This window comes from Ambystoma mexicanum, chromosome 7p (genome assembly GCF_040938575.1).
Source record: "Ambystoma mexicanum isolate Mex_15411 chromosome 7p, UKY_AmexF1_1, whole genome shotgun sequence".
Classification (NCBI taxonomy): domain Eukaryota; kingdom Metazoa; phylum Chordata; class Amphibia; order Caudata; family Ambystomatidae; genus Ambystoma; species Ambystoma mexicanum.
In genome coordinates, this window is record NC_090939.1 from 267,484,344 (window position 1) to 267,506,323 (window position 21,980).

General features: G+C 47.9%; 1 protein-coding gene across 3 annotated transcripts in view; it reads left to right on the top strand.

Moving 5' to 3' along the window:
* The window catches only part of PAXBP1 (PAX3 and PAX7 binding protein 1), a 503,587-nt gene that overhangs the window by 351,458 nt on the left and 130,149 nt on the right, over positions 1-21,980 (top strand). For all 3 annotated transcript variants that reach the window (XR_011283466.1, XM_069636333.1, XM_069636334.1), the window contains exon 12: positions 16,996-17,140. Coding sequence is in view for 2 of the 3 variants with exons in the window: in XM_069636333.1 (XP_069492434.1) it covers positions 16,996-17,140 (145 nt within the window). In the remaining variant the exon portion in view is untranslated. The remainder of the gene's footprint in view (positions 1-16,995; positions 17,141-21,980) is intronic.

Genomic DNA, 21,980 nt, shown 5'->3' on the forward strand with positions numbered 1-21,980 from the left:
CTTTCCCCAGGAGGCATTCTGACCCAGGCTTTCCAAAGGAGGGAGTTAGGACTGGCCCTTCGACTCAACTACCGCTAACGGAATAGCCCCCAGTCCAACCCGAGGGACAGAATCCGCAGGTAACCTCAAGCAGGTACCCTCAGGCGGGAGCGCCCCGTCGCTATACCGGTCTCTTCTCTGCACGGAGACTGCATGAAAGGTAGACAAAGTGCCTTTCTTCGACACACAAGCAGCTAATTGGTACAGCAACAAAAGTGAACAAGATCAGACCTGGGGGCGCCTGCTTAGGTGGCGGCAACACGCAGTGGAGTCGGGGGCACACACACCAGGGCTGAGGACACAGCTACCCTCACAGCAGTCCAGTGGCAACAGTAACGCCAGCACCCAGCCCCAGGGGGAAGGACGTACGCCGTAGTATGCAATGGTTGAGCCTAGGGTAGCAACCATGGCGAAAAGTGGAAAGTCAAGGAAGCAAACCGACATTGCTGCCCTGATGGGCAACACCGTCACTGAGAAGCTAAAGAAAGCTGAACAAATAACGGGGCCCACCACTGAGATGACAAATACCCATGAGGCACTCCAAACAGGCCAATCCGCAACGACATCAGACCTTAAAGACCTACTACTGGCAAAAAGGGACGGAAGAGGTCACGAAGAAAATCACAGTTCTGGACAAAAGGGTGGAGGAGGTGGAACAACGCACAGGAGACTTGGAGAACACCTTGCGTGACCATGCCTTCGACCTGGAAAAAAGCCTGGACAGAATTGTAGCCCTGGAAGCAAGGTGTGAGCTGCCAGAGACCAAGCAAGAAGATGTGGAAAACCGTTCCATGAGGAATAACATACACCTCCGGGGAGTCCCCACAGCAATCACTGGAAAGCTTTACAAAGGATCTGTTCAGGTTCATCCTGACCCTCCCGAATAGCTCCCCCCTGGAAGTTGACCGGGTCCATCGAATAGCCCTGAGACAGGCCTCCTCATTTCCTTCTAATGTCCTAGCTCGGATCCATTTCTTCAAAGTGAAGGAAGAAATATTAAGAGAGGCCAGATCATCTAAACAGATTCTCTTTAGAGGGGCAAGCATCTCACTGTACCAGGACCTGGCCATCACTACCTACAGAGGCGCAAAGCACTCAGAAACCTCACGGACTAGCTACTAGAACGGAAGGTCCAACACCGCTGGAGTTTCCCAACAGCCCTGAACTTCACATGGGAAGGGACTCTGAGGCACATCCGCACCCCAATCGCAGCGGAGAAGTTCATGGAAACAGGGCCAGAAAGTGGTGGCTCTGAGTCGGAAGCACATGGCCGAGACAAGATAAAGCCCCCTCCAGCTGGCACATGGTCTCAGGCGAGCAGGAGGCATAGACTCAGGGGTCCTCGAACGCTACCAACCCAGACTGAACCAAAAGAACGCTCACTCTCAGAAGGTCAGTTACACCTTGCAGTGATTCACACTCCCAAGGCATACCCAAAATAACACCATCGGCAACCACCAGGGCAGTTTGCAAATAGGGGGGTGGGCACCCGGAGGACCCAGGGTGGCACCATAGATATACACATCTAAAGGACGTCTACACTACGCCTAGCGCAGCACACGATTCTCATTGCGTTAACCCTTGCACACTCTAGTTGACCTGCTGATGGAGTTCGGTCCCATTGGCTACTATTGGCTCGATGATGGGGTCCGGCTAGTTTACCCCATTGGGTGAGGCTGGTCTCATTCCGAGGTGTGGGGTAGAGGAGTTGGGGAGAATTTGGGATAGGGGAAAGTTTGAAAACTCGGGCCTTCCTGGAGGCCAGAGTATCCAATCAAGTTACAACTCAGACAAACCGACATGAGACACACACTTGCACAGGGTGGTATCTCAAGCCCTGACCCGAGGGTCCAGCAGAATGGAGCTCATAGCAGTGTTCACTCGTAAGCCTAACTGAGCCGGATGAAGAAAGAGACATCCGCATTCTCTCGTGGAATGTGGGTGGTCTCAACTCCCCGGGGAAACGCTAATCGATAGAGAGCAGACTTAATGCCCTGGGGGGCAGGGGGTGTGACACAGTAATCCTCCAAGAGAGACACACCTGCTAGCGCCGACGAGCACCACCTCAGACGCTAGCGGTTTAAACAGTCCTACTTCGCCACCTCAGCAGAGAAGAAGCGGGGGTGTAGCTATTCTGCTCAGCAATAACTTCACACTCTGGGCTCCCACAGCAAAAAGAGAACCCGAAGGCAGGTACCTCTTAGTAAAGGGATACATCTCAGAACAACCAATTACCATAGCCGGGATCTACTTTCCTAACAAAGGCCAAGACAAATTCCTGCAGAACCGAATTCCAATCCTGGTGACATTCACTACAGGAAACCTTCTCTTAGGGGTCGATTTTAACATGGTTCCTGACCCTTTAATGGACAAAACCATCCCACCGTCCAGCTCGGAGTACACTTAAGCCCTAACCTTTTCCAGGCGCCTTTTCCAGGCTCCTGCGAGAAACCAACAATAGATGTGTGGAGGCTCACAAACAAAGGGACTAGGGATTATACCTTTTACTCTAACGCTCACGAAGGCCATTCGCGGATTGACCTGTTACTAATCACAGGGACCTTATTCCGGAAAAATCCACACCCGGCTGATCTCAGATCATGCCCCTGTATCAGCAGACCTGGCAATCAGTGGGTCGCCAGCACCTCTCCGAGGTACTGGAAGTTAAACAACTCTATACTCCTAGATGAATGAATGAAAGCAGAGGTGAGGGACTCGCTAACCAATTACTTTAAAGAAAACGCAAACCCCAATTGGAATAACATGGGAAGCCATGTAGCCCGTGATAAGGGGAACACTAATCGGAGCAGCAGCGGAACAGTATCGGATCTCTTAGATCCAAGCATCCGCTCTGGAGCTGAAAGTCTCAGTCAGAGAAGAGCCTAAAAATTCGTCATGATAGGAAATTAGAAGGATAGCTGAAGAAAGGGAGAATGGCGCTGGAAATCCACTGGGCAGATTGCTCGGCCAAAGCCCTTGCATACACTAAGCAGTCCACAAGTTGCAGCGGGTGCACAAGAGGAATAATATAGCGTGCGTCACCGGGGGAGGAGGGCATACCGCGTCACACAGATATCAAAAAAATGCAGGCCCTTCTAGCCCATCACAAAGCAATCCTGCCGGGCCCACCTCCACAACCAGGGGGATCAACACCTACAATCATTTATAACACCCAGCATGAAGCCCCTACTTGAATCCCTCAAAATCCCAATAACGGTAGAGATGGCGGATGCCATCAAATCCCTGAAGAGCACTGCCCTGGGCCCTGATGAGCTTGCGGCAGAATTCTTCAAACTACACACAGACGCTAGCCCCACAGCTTGCACGTGTATTTAACTCCTTTTTAGACTCTGGGAGGGTTACCAAATCAATGGGGGAATCACTCACCATATTCGTCCACAAACCGGGTGAAAGAACCAGAGCAGGTGGCCTCCTACAGACCGATAACGCTCATAAATATGGACGGGAAGATCTACTCCAAAGACTTGGAGGCCAGACTGGGGAGGGTGCTCCCAAACCTGATAGACGGGAACCAAACTGTGTTCATTCCTGGGAGGAGGGGGTGGGGTTTACACATGATAATATCAGAACAACGCTAGATCTCATCGAGAGTGCCACCCGGCAGGAGGGAAAACTCCTGGTCGTATCTCTAGAAGCCCATGAAGCGTTTGACCTTGTAGACTGGGACTACATTGAGCACACTCTTGAACACATGGGTTTTGGCCACAATTTCATGAAATGTATAATGGCAAATTACCAGTTCCCAACCACTCAGTTACGGGTGAATGGGAGGAGATCGGAGAACATACTTGTATATCGGGGAACGCGCCAGGGTTGCCAGTTATCCCCTATGCTATTCGCATTGTCCATGAAGTCCTTCGCGGGGAGGATTAGGCAAAACACTCACATACAAGGAATCTCTGTAGGAGGCGGGGAATATAAAGCAGCATTATATGCCGACGACTTCCTCCTAACAATAACTCACCCAACAACCTCACTTGAACCTTTATTAGAGGAGCTTGAAGCATTCGGTAGAGCATCGGGATTCAGGGTAAACTACAAGTACTCGGCATTAGCAATCAGCATCTCAAAAAAGCAGAAGGAGCTCAACCCCAAACTCACTATCCCTTTGGCAGATGCAACAATCAAATACCTGGGGGTCCATATTCCCAAAGGTCACACCCAGATATACCAGAGCAACTTCCCGCAATTGGTCGGATCTGCGGAGGGACTTGCGCCACTAGGATAAACGAGAGAGATCATGGTTGGGCAGGGTGGCTGCAATACAAATGAACCAGATTCCTAGGCTAATTTACCATTGCTTGGCATTACTGGCCCACATTCCAGAGAGCGAGCTAATCACCCCACAGCGATCCATACTGAAATTCATATTGGTGGGTAGGTGGGAGAGAGCCCGAATAGCGAAACGGATTATGACCCAAGGCCGCAACGTAGGGGATTGGGAGTCCAAGAGGTGTCCAGATACAGACGAGCAGCAAAACTATCCCATGCATTCACTTGGACACAAACCTCAGACCCACCATACTGGAAACAGATAGAAGCATGGTGCGGATCCCCCCTAACTGACCTCCCACACATGCGGGGACCAAAAAAACAGCCAAACGCAGGCCCCCTAAAAGCAACGCACAACACAGTGGCAAACTGGAAAGCAGCTGCCCGGAAATGGGGATGCACAGGAACTCTGGGCCCCCTCACTTTCTGGGGCAATCTGGACTTTTCACTGGGCTTTCATCCCCAGTGCTTTACCACCTGGCAAGAAGGGGGCCTCTGAACTATCTCCGACTTTTTGGAGGGGGGCAACCCACTCACATTCAAAGGGTGTAAGGCCAAATTCAAAATCTCAGAAGGGGGGAGGGGTTCAGATACTCCCAGATTCAGCACTGGCATCATAAAGAATGGTCAAGGAGAAAGGCTCCAGGGACTTCACGGCTCTAGAACTAACTCTCTCATCCGCCCCTCCCCCCCCCCCCCCCCCCCCTAGAGGGAAGGTCTCCTCACTATATCGGCTCCTGGAGAAGTCCGACCCCACCATCAAAGAAAGATACATGTGGGGTGGGAGGACAACCGATCAGGCTGGGACACCATATATAGAGCAGTCTTGAAGTCCTCAATAGCGATGCAAAATAAGATGCACAATGGCACCTAACCCCGCAACGTTTAGCAAAAATGTATAAAGGCATCTCGCCCTACTGCTGGAGAGGGTGTGCACATACTGGTATGAATGGTGGAGCTGTCCCCGAATTCAGTTGTTCTGGAAGGAGATCCTTGGGTGGATTCATGAAATTGAGGGCATTCAGAGACTTAACTCCACTCTTGGTTCTCTTTGGAATTGAACAAATAGAAGACCAATACTTGCTTGTCCCGCATATGCCAAGGAATTTGCTATTAGTGGCCCGTGCCTGTATCACGATAAAGTGGAAAGCGTCCTCCCCTATAAGATCAGACTGGCTGAACAAAGGTAAAGAAATGTATGGCCTGGAGAGCCTAACTGCCCTTATGATGGAATCCCATGCACACATAGATCTGCAGTGGCTCCCTTTTTCGCAGTATCTCAGTGAGAGTCAAGCAGCCTCGGTCTAGCCCATAACCCAGCTTCACCGCAGTGAGTGAGGCGAAGCAACAGTTCAAGTCCTTATGCCCAAAGCAAACCTGAAACCCAGAGCAGGCGTAACTACCAGGGATCTGCAACTCAGATGGAACCATCTCTACCACGCAACTTGGCAAATCAGCTTAGACTCTGCGACAAAGCTGGCCAAACTCCTCTAGCGCACACAGCATGCCCTCAAGTCTCACTGAACAGTTAGCTTCTGCTATCAAGCCCGCAAGGGAATGGGTGTGAGGGAGGGAGGAATAAGTTGGTCTCTTTATGTTTTTCTTTTTTCTCTTTCTTTTCCTCTTTCTACTTGGTCACTTATAGCTTGCCCCACTTCTCTGCCCCTCATCCTCTCCTCTCCTCTCCAGGTTTCTAGATGGTAGGGGTCTTTGTTCCTTGCTCTAATCTTCCTTGTTATTTCTAACTCTAACGTAAAACTGGTGATCGAATTATCAGTTGCTTTTTCTCAAGCCTTTTTGGGAGGGGGGGGGAGATATCTCTGTGATGAGGCCTGGGACAAGATAAGGGCGAGAACTCACAAAAGCACCCAATGCATCACCAGTAGAGAATGTTGGTACAAAATCTGTTACAGATATTACATAAAACCAAACATGCCCTCAAGCAACAAACAATTGGAGAGTAGTACTAGACCATATAAAAGCGGTCACAGGCCTTGCATTACCTTGGGATCCAGGGATTGTTCTATTAGAGGACACAGGTGACTGGGAATTTCCTCTGACAGGACACACAGCTAGTCTATGCACGCATCTCTGAACAGCAGCAAAAATTGCTCTAGCACGGCTTTGGAAAAACCCTGTGGGCCCTTCAATCCTGTTAAGGTGGGCAAAGTGCTGGGACACTGTTGTAGCTGAAAAGCTCACAGCTCTGCGAGAAGGGAACCTAAACCAATTCCCGAATACATGGGCCCCATTCACAGACTTTGCAGTGAAGTTCCCAGCCCTCTCCCGAAGACCCCCACTAACATGTTGGTTGGAATAAACTGAGAGACTACGAGACATCATAGCCTCAGCACTCTCCTCTCTCCCCCCAAGCACCCCGGTGTGAGATATCCAGGTCGGGCCTAACCTTTCTCCCCAATAAGTCAGTGGTCATTATGCTGATGTATGTTATGATGTATTCTGGAATATACGCAATGTCTGATGTTGCGGTCACTTGTTAAAATGGCAATAAAATTATGTTGGAAAATAAAAGAAATGACACCTATAAAGAGTTAGATTGTGAGTATGGAAAAAGGTTCCCACTCACTGAGGTATTAATGAAAAATATCCCACTAATAAAGCAAAATGTTCTGGGGTTGAACCAGGAAAGGAAGATTTACCAGTTCTGGGAAAATCTCGCCTAACATCCAGGTTCAGAGTTTTTATTAGGAACTGCTGTGATGCTTCTGCATTCTCTCCCTGCATTTTACAGCAAGAGGCGGTCTGACTGTTCAATCCTCCCAGAACTTTAATGAGTTTCAATTGCACCGCCAGAGGCCCGACCCCACTCATCCAAGTCCCTTTCACCAGAGTGCAGTACTGCAGAGTCGAGGCGGATCGACCAGGGGGTAACATTAACTTCTGGAGCTGATAAGGTGCCAAAACGCAGACCGACATGGCAGACTGAAGCAATCCTCGCAGAGGGTCCTTTGTTGCGACTGCCGCTGTGACGTCCCATTCAGAGTCATTCCTTTTGTCGAATCTGGAGACTGGGTCCATCGCTGCTGCACAGGAAAGAATCCAGCTGCATTGTCTTCATAACTCCTCGGCACTGTGGGACATGTGGTAGTTCATACCTTAAGTCATTCTGTTGCTCCTGCAGTGCCGATTCCAGTGTGTGCCTGTTCACCCAGGCCTTATGCTTGTGTGCCCATAGGGAGCCCTTCCCAAGGTCCCTGAAACCTTTTTGACACATAAAAGCATCTTTCTTGGAATTGAAGAATCCCCTGGTACTTTGCTTATCTGCTGCTGTACAAGTTTCCTAAAATATTGCCCAGTGTTAGATTGTATGTAGTACCCTGTGGGAGACTGCACCAGCCTTGTACTCTTGGCAATAGTTAACCCAACCTTCGTTATAAGCATGTTTTACACAAGTTGGTGACTTAGCAGCCAGGCTTATCTCAAGAGGGGTCAACGGGAGGTGTAGGGTTGTAACAGTTTCACAGTGACAGTTATTCAAATAAACACTTGTACTCAAGGTTTCTTGATTAAATAATTATTAATTTAAGTCCATTTTATAAGCCTTCAGAAGGGAGCAACACTTAAAGTAACACTTTAAAATGTACTTCAAAACACACTCTTAGTTGCTCTAAATCAGAGGATACCCATTGGGGATGGCACACACACTTCCTTCGCCCTCAGTTGACAGAAATAGCTAGGACACTGTGGACATTGATTTCTCACTGGCACATTTAGAGCAATACTGAGTTGTGTGCAAAAGAATAGGTTTGGAATAAAAAAGGTTAACAAATAATTCATAAACTGGTAGGTATTTTTGAGCCCTCCAATGCAAAGTAAATTAACCCTTTCCTGGGGGAAAGGCAAAGGCACAAAGTCAGAGATAAGAGTCTCTCAAGGTGCCAGGACAGCCAATGTTAGTTGAGCAAAGTCTAGGGTAGCTGTAGATCTTCTTGCAGGTAAGTAAGTCTTGCACAATGCTTTAGAAAAGTTTGTAGAAATAAGATCACTGAAGGGCCACAAGCTGTTTAGGCTTGTGAGGGGCAAAGCTGAAAGCAACTCTGCAAAAGGCAACCAAGACACGTCTCAACTGAGAACAAGTAAGGCTACATGACAAGAGGTAAGCAGCCCCCTAGTTTTATAGTACCTTTTGGTTGGAAGAACTTGATTGCAGCTGGCTTTTTTTCCAGTTGTAGGTCTGCAGATCCTGTGTTCCTGGCCTTCCGTCATGGGGACAAGAGGGAAGGAGTCTGGGGACTCCTGCACTAACTTTTGAAGGTCAGCAGCAGTAATGGGCAAACTTCAGATCAGCGGCACTTCATGGTTTCACCTCCTCGCGTCTCTCACAAATAGTACCACCGTGGTTCTCGGCTACCGTACTGGATATCCTCTCATTTCAGGTCCAGCACTCTGAGGTGGCTCAGGGTCAGTCCTGCTTCAAGGGAGTCTGGATGATCTTCCTGGAGCTCGGGTCCGACTTAGAGACACTCGATTCTGTTCCTCTCCCTGGCAATCTCTTTCTGCAGCAGCAATTGAAGTACAGCCTGCTCCGAGAGAATGTCCAGACAAGTTCGCTTTGGGATAGATTGCTCCCACGAACCCCAGGGAGAAGTCATTCTTGCAGGGCTTCCCTAGTTGAGGCGAATTCGGACCTTCAGCACTGCAGCAGGGCTTCACCGGGCAAACCACCAGTCCAGGAGTTACAGCAGCCATCTCTTCCAAGTTGTTCTTCAGATTCCATCGTTCCATTGGTCAACTCTCCTTCCAAGCCAAAAGCGTTGCCTTTTATGTAGGTTTCCCCCATTAATTTGCAGCCTAGCTGTCACTCACACAGCAAGGTGGCTGTCCCCCAATCACCTAAGAGTGCATTCCTGTCACCTAGAAGATTAAGCAAAGGGGGTTCGGGCAGCTCCTTCACTTCCTGACCTTGCCAGACACACTGGAGCCAAAGGTGGGCTTCAGCAGTGAAACCCGCCAAGGACAAAACTAACAAAGGAACCAAACCTGGTTTGGCGTGCCGAGTAAATCTCAAGAAGGACCTTTCCAACAAGAAATGGCGAAAAAGACCAGACCATTTTGGCAAAATAGGCACCCATGGGTGCTTTACTGGGGCTGCATTTGCAGCCCACGGTCAAAACACACAATTGTATTAAAAAGTAAACCACTGCCACCAGCCATTAATTGTAGAAAGGGTAACATACAAATGTTACATGAGAAACTAGACAAAGGGGGGACTAAGTAACCCCTCCAGCACCCTATTGTAAGATGGTGTGTGCTGGCTCTAGAAAGTTACAAAAGTAAGTAAAGTCAATTTCACTTCACTGCTCTTGGAAACAGTAGGTAATCCAAGATGAGGTATTTAAACCTTTGGGAAATCTGAAAGACTTCCCTGCGCCACTGCACTGAAGGTGCTGTGTGAATCCATGTAAAAAGACGATGCCTATGGAGTTTGTCAGACTCTAAAACCAAAAGAATGTGTTCAGATCAAAGATAAATACGTGCGAGAGTGGGGAAAAAGGGCTCTCTCCAGGATAAAAAAAGTCCAGCAAAGTGCTGGTGGTCTCTGAGGTAGAAAGGAATTGGCACATTTCTGAGAATTCTCCCCAACACCCAGCTATTGTTAGTGTGGTTTAGCCTTTTATTTTCCTACAACACAGCTTTTTCTGAGTTGCTATAAGAAGTGATTTTACTTACTTGAACTGTGTTCATGATTTCTATATTTTTTTACTTACTGTCTACTCACCTGAAGTAATGCAATTTTTTTTTCTTCTATTGTGTTGATTCGTTAAAAGTAATTATGTACCGTACTTGGGCTTTGAGTAAGTATTCGGCCGAATATCAACTGAAAACCTGCTATTCACCTTTGGCCAAATACTTACTCGAAGCCAAAGCTTGAAAACACCCCTAGCCCTTAAGTCTGCAAAGAGCGTGCGTCACTTAGTGAGAAAACTGTTCAAAAGTGCTCTAAAGTAGATGACAGAACCCTTGAGCCAGGCACGTACAGTGTTGGGCAGAGTTTGTATGCAGTACTCTCTGGGACCACTACACACAACTATGACTACAGATGTAAGCAAACCAACCTTTGGTGTAAGTCCTGTACTACAGTTTTGGTAGCGGAGCTGAGCAGCCAGGCTTATCTCAAGAGGGAAAATGTTAGCAGTAATGTTAGAGATCTACAGTCACGGGTGTTCAAATAAACTCTTAAAGGTTTATTTGATAAATACTTAATTTATTTATCTGTCAGTAATAAAACATTCATAAGAAGGAGGCAATCATATAAAAACGCACAAAATCTACTTCAGTACTATACACTCTTAAGTTTCTGAATCAGAAAAGACCCTTTTGGGATTGCCCACAGAACAACCTACAACCACAGATAACTTTAGTAGCAAGGGTACTGGGAACATGAATATCTTTTCAAGAGGAGTAAAAGGCAAATGTTATTGGAACATGAAAGGTTACAATTATTCTGACTGTGTAGATATTGAGTTCACCAGAAGATTCAATAGGCTAGGCCAAAGTCAATGGGCTAAAGTCTTGGATAGGATCAAGCAGTTCTGGTAGTAAAACAGAAAAGTCTCTGCACAAGTTCCCAGAAGTAGTTTGTAAAAAGAATATGTTGGGTCACAAGCTGATTAGGCCTGCGAGTTGCAAAAGTTTCACCGCAAGAGGTAAGTACTGTCTCGTTTCACAGTACCTTTCAATGAAAAAAAAAGGTACAGCCGATGGCTTCTGTTCCTGGCAGTTCCTGCAGTTCTCGCTGTTCCTGGGCCTCAGACGTGGGGACAAAAAGGAGGACGTTGGGGGACTCCTGCACTGTGACTGGTTAAAACTCGAAACTGGCAAACTTCAATTCCGGTGTCTGTAAGTAACGCACACAAGCTGGTGTCCCTCTCCCTGGTTATGCAGTTTTCTGCAGCCCTCTGAGGAAAATGCAACCAGCTCTGAGATAGGTGTCCAGGTGGCTTACTGTTGAGTTGATTGGTCCCACCAACTCAAAGGGAGAAGTCGTCCTTGCAGGGCTTCTCTGTCGATGAACTTGGTGATTCGGACCTGCAGCAAGGATTCACCGGACAAACCAATGGTCCAGGAATTGCAGCAGCCGTCCTCTTCAAGCTAGTCTTCGATTCTTTCTTTCCAGTGGTCGACTCTAGCTTGCAAGCCAAGAGACCTGCCCTTTATTCAGTTCTCACCTATTCATTCCAGACTAGCTGTAACTCACCCAGCAGGGTGGCTGTCCTTGCCAGACAGCCAGCCAGCCAGTCACCACAGAGTGCATTTGGGTCTACCAGCAGACTAAGCACAGGGAGTTTCGGACACCTCCCTCACTTCCTGCCCACCCCAGACACTCGGTCGCCAGAGGCCGTCTTCACTTCTGAAGCCCTCCAAAGGCGAATGAACAAAGGGACCAAACCTGGTTTGGCGCGCTGTCAGGTCCCTGGGTATTGAGATTCAGATAAGTGTCTGTTTTTTAAATGGAGAAAAAGATAAGTTTAATCACATGAAACTGTAAATGTGGCAATATTGCGGAGTCCTGCTTACTGAAAGTTAAAGGAAGAGAATTTGTATTCCGTTATGAAACTTCAGGGTTCTTATTCCTTAGAAAATTGTGAATAGTGTAAGATGTTAAATGAACATATGAATCCACGCGAGCACACGTTTTGTTTAAAGTCTGAGTCGAGTTCTGGTTGTGCGATTGTTTCTAAAGCATTGTTTTACTTGAAAGACTCTTAAACGTGTGCAGACATTTGTTTTTATTGCAGTCTGAATTCAGGTTGCGTATATGATTTTAATGCATTGCTATGCTTTTCCCAAACGCGTTGCATGAGCTGTGTTAGAAGAAGGGACCTAGTGGCGTGGCTTGACGTGCCTATCGAGTCAGGAAGTAGCGCGTGCCCGACTCGTCAGCTGAGCTACGCAGTGTTTTTTCCCCTCAGCTGTGGCAACTGGAGAAAGGTTGTTGGTGCTCGTTTTCATTCGGGCTCCGGATCTTCAGTGAAGGCGTAGCGGGGCAACAGTGCCGGCGCGTGTGCCGTAGATACTGAAGGGGGAAGCAAGGGAAGTATTCAGCAATTCACAAACGCATGCAGCTGCGAGGGAACATGAAAGGAGTAGAAGTTGATCTCAATGTAGCAGCAGCAACTTAGTTTAAGTAAGGTACTTTTATTGAAAGCAAGAAGGAATTTAACTTGTGGATACTGTTAAGTTGTGAGCAGAGAGACTGTAGCAGACCAGCAATCTTTCTTTAAAATATCCAACGGATTATTGGCAAAGCAAAGTAAGCCGAGGAAGTCATAGTAAATGTTCCATTGGAGAGAGAATTTCAAGAGAAGTTGAGTTCAGCTAACCTTGCAAGCAGCCATAAGAAGTAAGCAGTGTATTGCTGAAGAATCAGTTGCTATGAAAAAGTACCTCAGTTACGATTTGGCAAGCAAAGTTAAAGAACCACAGTTTCTTCATGGATTGTCTCAGGCATATGGCAGAGGCAGACAGGGTAAGGTGGGGTTGGAAGTTAAGTTTAGGCTATATGCCAAGTAACTGTATCTAGTTTGTAACGAATGATTATGCTGTTATTTTTCAGTGTTTCCATTTCCTGTGTTCCGAGTCGTAAGGAAAGTTGAGGGGAACCAGAGGAATCCTGTCCGTTTTTTTCTCTCCACGTCCCTCTTTCTGGTCAACTAAGCAGTTGTTCCTATTGACTGTTGGGTGAACCGGTTTGGAGTATCTGGTGGGCTATTTGTCTGCTCCTGCAGGATTTCGGCACTGGAACCTGATGCGCGCAGAGACACTCTAGAAGGACCTTTCCACAAAGAAATGCCGAAAAAAGGCCAGACCTGTTTTTACAGAGGGGGTTCGCGCACCATCTTGAAAAACATGGTTCCTGCGATTTAACGTTACCGGAGCTACGAATAGTTCGCGTATGGGAAAAATCATGGTAGTTCGTTGTAAAACCACTGCCACCAGCCATTCTGAGAGGAAAGGGTAGCATTTGACTGCTACATGAGTATCTAGACCAAGGGGATACGAAGTAACCCCTCCTGCACTCTATTGCAAGATAGGGTGTGCTAGGTCTAGGAATTTAAAAGACTAGTAAAGTCAATTTCACTTTACGTACTCTGGAGAAACAGTAGTTTATCCCAGAGAATGGAGTTAAACCTGGGGGAAAGCCTAAAAGGCTTCCCTGTGCCACTGTACTGATGGTGCTGTGTGACACAAATGAAAAGATGCCTATTGAGTTGTTTAGACTCCATAACCAAAGAAAACACAAGAGTAAAACACACCTCAAAATACATGAGTGGGAAAAGGGTCACACTCTCTCCAGGTAAAAAAAATCAAGTCCTCAAAATCCAGCAAAGTTGGTGGGGGGTCTCTAAGGTGAAGGGAATTAGCACATTTTTGAGAATTCTCCCTAACAACTTACACTAGAAGTTGAGGCCTGTATACCATGGAATAGTTTATGAAGTCTTGCCACAGGTAGACTTTCGCAAATCTCTCCTAACACGGCCCAAGAAAGAAATTAGGAATTCTGGCTTAACCGTCTAGGTTCTCTTGTTTCTGCTCGGTTCAGGCTGGTGAATAGATGGCTGAAATGCCAACCTACTTTAGTGATGTTGACAACTCTCAGAGGTGTAGCCAAATAAGTTAAAGGTAGCTGAGTAGTCAAGGTTAAGTCTCAGGAGGGGTGAGCCTTGTAAGGTGGTCCTCAATGAGCACACATTGGAAAGTCAGGGAACACACTTAGAGAAAGTTATAAAAGTATGTATTTATGGCCATATAACACTATGAAAAATGACTACTAGCATGTAATATTATCACACAAACTAAATTAATGATACATATATACAATCACTGGAGTAGGGCAAAATACATGACAAATCCCTGCAAAGAAAGCTATGTATTAGTATGCAGCACTGCGGGTCCACAAAGATACAGCACTAACTTTAAGTCAATCCCTAAAATGTATGGGGCTTTGTGCCCAAAAGATGACCAAAGTTTTGGGATACAGGGAAAAAGTTAGTGTACGGCTTCTGGGGTCCATTGAAGGGTTCCAAGAGGCAGAGGACAAGTTCTAGTGAATAAGTGTCCCCCCATTTTCAGAACGCTTGCACGAGTAAGCAATGGAAAAGTCAAACTGTTATAAAAGTTCATAAAAGTTGCCAAACTTTTAAATGGGAGATAAGGGGGTGCAGGTAAGTACTGTTACAACTCCAACCCACCACACTCCGATCCTTCTTAGGACTTGGCAGGTTGTCAGAGGTTTCAAGGTCTCTTTTCTCGATGTCTGCTCCGGTCCTCAATGCCCAGGGTTTGCATGTTCCCTGTTGGCAACAAATGCAGGTGCAAGGTCTTCAGGATGGAGAATGCTGAACAACTCTATGCAGGACTCCTCTCAGGACTGGATGCAGGAAAGCTTCTTTTGGACGATGGACACTGAGGCAGGGGGACACAACTGTCACGGTCAGACTTCGCCTCCTATCTTGGATCCCATTGATGCTGGAACTGCATAATTGGCACAGACGACTCATGTAGCATAAACTCTGTATACCCGAAGTTCCGGGTCTCAACCTGGAACAGCGATGGCACAGTCGCCCAAACTCTGAGCTGGTCAGCCTCAGATTGGCTCAGGGACCCTTCCGAAGGTTCTTCGCAGGCACTGGGCAGAATTGAGGGTGAGTGGTCCCACCAACCCACAGGTCGAAGATTTTTCGCAGGACTTCTGGAGATCACTAGCCAGACAAGGCTCTCGAGGTGCAGAAGTCGTTCTCCAGGCCTCCTTCCAACGGGTCTCCGGTCTGCTCACTCGTCTGGCAGCTGGACAGGATACTTGGCTCCTTCAGGTTTCTTCCAGGATTTCTTTTGAACTGGTGCAGCGGTCCTCTTATCTAGAATCGAAGCTCCGACTAGCCAATCCAAGATCCTATTCACACGCCCAATCGGTTGAATTGGGACTAGACAGTCCCAACCCATTTCCTGGCAGTAAACGCACATGGCCCTGCAATAGCCTGTGAAAAGCCTCCGCTTACCCCCCACTGTGTCCATATAAGGATTTTCCAGTCCTCTCCGGTCCGCATGCAGGGTTAATGACAAGATGGCCAACGGACAAATTAAAGCCTCTTGACACGGCCATGATTTCACACTGGCCACATTAGGTAGCCAAATGCGTTAAGGCTACAACAAAATACACTAAACTATAGCAAAAATTAACAGTTGCCACCAGCTTGCCCCTTAGGCAAACCTAAAGTAACCAAAATTCCTGAGTGTGTTTAGGGCAAAACAAAAAGTGTACGCCATTGTTCTGCATTGTACAATGATAAGTTCCCAAAAGTGCCAACGAAGTAACACCAAGGGAAACAAAGTTTCCCTGTACTGACAGCCTGAAGGACATGTCTGCTTTCCCATGACAAAATGAGCAAAAGCCAGTGTAATGAAGTTGAAGGCTTCACCGCACTGTAAAAAGTACAGGTCATATTAAAAAAATATATATATATTTTTTTAAAACTGTAGGGGTCCATAAAAATGGAGGGCAAGGTGCTGTAAAGAGACATCTTTCCTAACACTCTGCGTTCTCCTTCCACAGACAATGGTTCACAGGTAACTAAGTGGGAATAATCCTTGTTCTGATTCTGACTTCATCTGTGAGGCCCCCACATACTCTATTCTTTATGATATTTTGGCATGGAAAGCTTAGTGCTTCTACCCTGCCTCTTTGCTCATAGGTTTACGTTGGGCCTTTTGGTTTTAACAGAGAAATAACTTCATCTCACTCAGGTATTCACTGTGCAGATTTCGACTAAAAAACAAATAATTCTTAGTTCAGGATATTGTTCTTGGAGGCATTTTAGTCTCTACGAGTTTCCTGTTGGACTTTAAGGCCTTAGAACACTAGTTACCCTGTTGTTGGGTCACACCCTCTGAAGATCCTGGTATTTGAAAGTTACTTCACTACAATTTGCCCAGCTCTATATTAAGAATGCACTTTAATCCAACAGATGTGTGGCCCTCACCTTACTGTCTATTGAATGTGTTTCCTGTATCTTTTAAACCATACTACTTTGAATCTTTGCCTTGACTGCTTAACCATTAATATCACTTGGATAGTCCGTACAGGGATCGAAATTAAGATTGGATAAGCAGGAGCTAAAAGCAGCTCGAGGGTATCCAGCATTAACCAGTGACCAGGAGCTAGTGCATAGCATTACACAAATCAAACTTCTGGTCCCTTATGCTTTTAATGTTGTATCGCTATGTCCTATTGGTCATTTATAGATTGTCCCAAATGCGCAGTTATATTCACATAGGTGTGTGCATTCAGCATCATGTGGCCTAGGTGTGCAAAAGTAGCTCCTGGTAGCTCTGTGTCCAGGTGACCAGGCTCTTCCTGGCTTCAAGCAGTAACTGGCTCCCAGCTCCTCAATTCCTAACCCTGAAGTATACTCTGATGCAACTTTGTAAGTAAAGAAGGTGGATGTGTGACTATCAAGTTGAAATACTTCGTGCTGACCACTATATGGCAACTTATGCATAGCATGTTAGATTAAGATCTCTACAGACTGCCAGGACTACTGCTAGTAGGTAATGTTTTTTATACCTGGGGTTCTGTGATTGAATTACGTTTGCCTACTGTTTTGAGAATGCATGCTTCTAAAATGTAATGTGTTTTTGCAGGCCAGATGCAGTGACTTTGAAAAAATGTCATGGTTTGAATCATTGTTATTCTATGGATGTGAAGAATCTGAGCAAGACCAGGAGGATGTGGACATTTCCCTCTTGCCTACCCTAGTTGAAAAGTTAATCCTTCCTAAACTTGCAGGTGAGCATGTCTTAACGTAATATTAATATTTTGTGAAACTGTATTTTGGAAAGGGAAGTCCTTATTGGTAATGGTGATTCCTCTATCAGTTGCAGCTTCACCCCCCTCTTTTTATGCCAGTAGAGCGAGTATATCAAAAATGGAGCTGCGGCTGGCCCATGATGATTTTGTTTTCATCTGTCAGAATAAAACTTAACATTATATTCTTAAGGAAACTAAACATGCAAAATGTGTATTTTATTGCTAGAAATGCGACGATAGAAAGCAGCGTGTGAGATCACCCAGTTATACATTTTTCTCTTTTTGCATGTTAGGCAGGATTGTATGCAGTACCCTTTGGGTGCACTACAATAACCTGACCTCCTGGCAATAGGGACCCAACTTTTGTATAAGTCTGAACTACACAGGTTGGTAGTGTGGCTGAGCAGCCAGGCTGATCTCAAGAGGGGTCAATGTCAGCAGTAATGTTGTGACAGTTTCACAGAATAGTTATTCTAATAAACTTGCACTCGAGGTTTCTTGAACAAAAAATTTAAGTCAGTTTGAGGAAGCCTTCTTCAGAAGGGGCAACATAATAGTAACACACAAATACACACTCGTAATACTTCTAAATCAGTAAGTGCCCTTTTGGCATGGCATACAGACACTTCCTACACCATCTGGTGACTTTAGTAACTAGGACACCGTGGACATTGATATACTACTGTTGGTATTTAGAATCAGACTTGAGAGTTTGTCAAAGAGAGGTTATTAGGAGAAAACAAGAGATCTCAAAAATATTCTTAAAGCAGCTAAGTACTTTTGAAAAACCCCAATGCAAAGTTAGTTAACCCCTTCCTGGAAGTTAGAACAAACACAATGCAGAGGTAAGAAGAGTCATTCAGGGAGTGAGGCTAGGACAAAGTCAATTTGGGCAAGTCTAGGTGAGTTGAAGCACTTCTCAGAGGTAGGTGAAAGTATTGCACAATGCTTTAGAAGTCTTTGTAGAAAAGAAGAAATCAAAGTTGGGCCGCAAGCTGTTTAGGCTTGTGAAGTAAAGAAGCTGTCAGCAACTCTACAGAGGTAACCACAACAGGTCTCAACAGATGACAAGTGCAGTTACACAAGAGGTAAGTTCTCTTAGACTGTACAGTACCTTTGGTTGGAAGAAAAGGGCTTTAGCTGGCTTCTGGTCCTGTGCAGCTCTGCAGATCCTGTTTTCCTGGGCCTCAGTCGAGGGGACAAGAGGGAGGACATATGTAGGACTACTGAACTGCAACAGGACGAAAAGCGACAGAAAAGGACCAACTTCTATTCAGTGGCACTTCACGGATTCAGCTCCTCACGTCTAAGCAAATAGCAACACCGCTGACTCTTGGCTGTTGAGATGGGCTTTCCATGCATCTGGGGTCCAGCACTCTGAGGTGGCTCAGGCTTGGTCAGCTGGCCAATCACCTAGGAGTGCATTCCTGTCTCCTAGGAAACTAAGCACAGGGAGTTTTGGGCACCTCCCTCGCTTCCTGCCCCTGCCGAGCAATACATCGCAGGCACGTGGCAGGCAGCCCAACAAAAAATGGCTGCAGCACCAGAAAGAGGCACCCGTCCGACACCATTCCAGGAATTCGGCAAAGAGCGAGTGTCAAGGTGTGACTGGCTTCAACCAGGTCCGTGGCCTACAGCCTAACCCTCTTACGCACAGGGCAGTTTTCCTTTGCGTCCGTTTGGACAGGGTATGCAGCGGCCTCAACAGCCCCCCACTACCCAGTCGGCACCCCCTGAGTCAGTGAGGTTTTCTTAGAGAACTCATGAAGTCACCGCCGATGGGCATTATCCTCAGCCGCCATCAGGGATGTCATTCCCGCCATGCTAGCGGCACCACAGGGGCCTCCATCGGGCCCCCAGACCAGCCGCCTCCTCCAGCTCCAGAGCCAACTCCGCTGCCTCCTCAGCCTCTGGCTGTGGTCCCTGTACCTCAGCCTCCAGCACCATCTACTCATCCTCCACAAGATCCTCCAGATCTGCAAGATTTATCGAGGTGGGGGAATCCGGACATGCATCCTCAGCCATGGCCTTCCTTGAACGTCTTGATGGGCTGGTGGAGTACCTTGGCCTACCCCAACCCGAGGTCGAGCGGCCAGCAGAGGGGGGTCTGGGTGAAGTCCTCACACGACGCCCCTCTGCCAAATCAGGGATTCCTATGCAGACCGATGTAGTCTCCCTGGCCAAGAAGGGCTGGCTCAAGCCCCACTCGGCCCAGCCGGTCAGTCGACGCCTGGATGCCAAGTACGTGCAGGTGGGGGGGGGGGGGGGGGAATACACTCTTGTTCTCAGCCCATCCTCAGCTCCTCAGTGATCGCTGCAGCATCACTATACTCCAAGCCCCAGTCGTCCTTTTCCTCAGTGGCTCGGCTAGGCAAGGAGAAGATTATCTTGTAGGCGTATGGCAAGAAACTCTATTCCAGCGCCTCTTTACATCTATGTCAGGCCAATGCCGAAGCCATGCTGGCAGCCGCCAACCAAAGATTATGGCGGGAAATTGCAGACTTCCTCCCGGAACTTCCCACCCAGAGCCAATCACGTTTTAAGGCGGGGCTAGCTGAGGCCAAACTGGTCGCTCATGACCTCATGGAATCCACAGTGGCCCATATTAACACCTCAGGCCATGCCATCTGTATTGCCACAGACATGAGAAGGACAGCCTGGCTCTGGGCAACAAAACAAAAGAGCTGGACAAAAAAACAAATGGCTCACAAACAGCTAAGTATTTGTCCATCCTTACGAAGACCACACCCAAATCGTACACACCACCTCAGCAGCGCTCAGAAAGAGGTCGTACATACGGAGGGTTCCATGGCTTCCAGGAACGCAGATCCAGGCAGCCGGACTGCTCACCTAAGAACCGGCGCAGCAACAAAAGGGGGGGTTGGGGGAAGCGAGGGCTTTTTCCAGTCCCCACCCCTCGTCAGCGACAGCCTCCGAGGAAAAGAAGGCATGACACGCCCTCTTTGGGTCCACATGTCTCCGGTGGGGGGCAGGCTTGCTCTCCATGCACATTTCTGGCACCAAAAGTTGATGGACCTGTGGATCCGCTCCGTAGTATACACAGGGTACTGCCGTCCTATCACAGCCTCTCCTCCCTTCCTCTCCCACAGGTTGGGACAGCAACTCTTTTGGCGGAGATCCGGTCGGTCGTAGAGAGCCAGGCAGTGGAGGAAGTCCCAGCCTCCCAGCGAGACTTTGGCTTTTACTCCAGGATTTTCGCCATTCAGCCTGAGAGTTGTGCTGGACCTTTCGACCCTTAACCTCTCCTTACCCCTGCACAAATTCAAGATCTTTATGCCAGCTTTTATAGCGGAGACATTGGACAGGGGAGACTGGATGTGCTCCCTGGATCTGAAGGACGCGTACCTACACGTCCCGATTTGGCAGGCCCATCGTTCTTTCTTACGGTTCAGGATCATGGGCTATCATTTTCCCTTCAGGCCGCCCACTCCGCAGACCACCATCACCACGGATTTCTCACTAGAGGGCTGGGAAGCCACCCTGGACGATCTCTCGGTCCACCGCACCTGGACTCTACAGGAATACCACATCAATTGGCTAGAGCTGAACGCCATCTGGCTGGCGCTCAGGGCATTCCTTCCAATTCTCAGGGGCAAGGCTGTCCTCATCCTGACATTCGACCAGCATGTACTACATCAACAAGCAGGGAGGCACCAGATCCCATCTGTGCAGACTCGTGATCAGCATGTGGGAGTGGGCCCTGGAAAATGACATTTACCTCACGGCAGTCCACCTCCCGGGGGAATCTAACCTGGAAGCTGACAGGCTCAGCAGGCTGGGAGCGGACAATTGCGAATGGCAGCTAAACAATCTTGTCATTCAGGAGATCTTCAACAGGTGGGGTCACCCCAACGTGGATCTCTTTGCCACCTGGCACAGCAAGAAGTGTCCCTAGTTCGCATCCTGGCAAAGTCAGGGCCCAGGCTCTCTGGGCGACGCATTTCACCTCCACTGGACCGGCATGAAAGCCTACGCCTTTCCGCCCACTCCCCTGATCCACAGGGTAATTTGCAAAATCAAGGAGCCTCTCCAACTCCTCATTCTAATAGCGCCATGGTGGCTGGCCAGGCCATGGTTTTCTGAACCGCTCAGTCTGTCGGAAGTGCCCCCGATTCAACTCCCGACGGGCCCTGCACATCTTCTGGCACAGCAGGGGGTCAGAGTCATCCACCCTGCGCCAGGGAAACTAGCCCTCCGTGTGGTACCTGAGCAGTTAACGCTTCGGCACCTTATCCTCTCAAAGGCCATTCTGGAGATCATATAAGGTGCCAGGAGCAAAGCCACCAGGGCCTAGTACAAAAGCAAATGGACCAGATTCTGCACTGGGCAAACTCCAAGGAAATCGACCCCCCCCCTGGCATGCACCTTAGACGACGTGCTCTCCTTTTCGGCACACCTTACTCATTCAGGCGTGCAGGTGGACACATGCCGCACATACCGCGCGGCCATTGAGGCTTACCGGAACTCTGAGGAGGGCATTGTCTCCTCCTCCAACCTTATCTACAAAAAACATCTGATTGGTCTCACAAGGTTCTACCCACCAGTCAAGAGACTGCACCCAGTGTGGGACCTGAACATAGTCTGGGGCGCACTAGCGCACAAATGGTTCGAGCCAATGGCATCTGTGGACATCAGGCGGGTCGCCATCAAGACAGCCTTACTAGTCGGCCTTACCTCGGCTCGTAGAGTCAGTGAAACCTAGGCGCTGGTCGCCTCGGAACCATATACTACCTTTCACAAGGACAAAGTAGTCCTGCGGACACATCTGGTATTTCTGCCCAAGGTTCCGTCTGCTTTC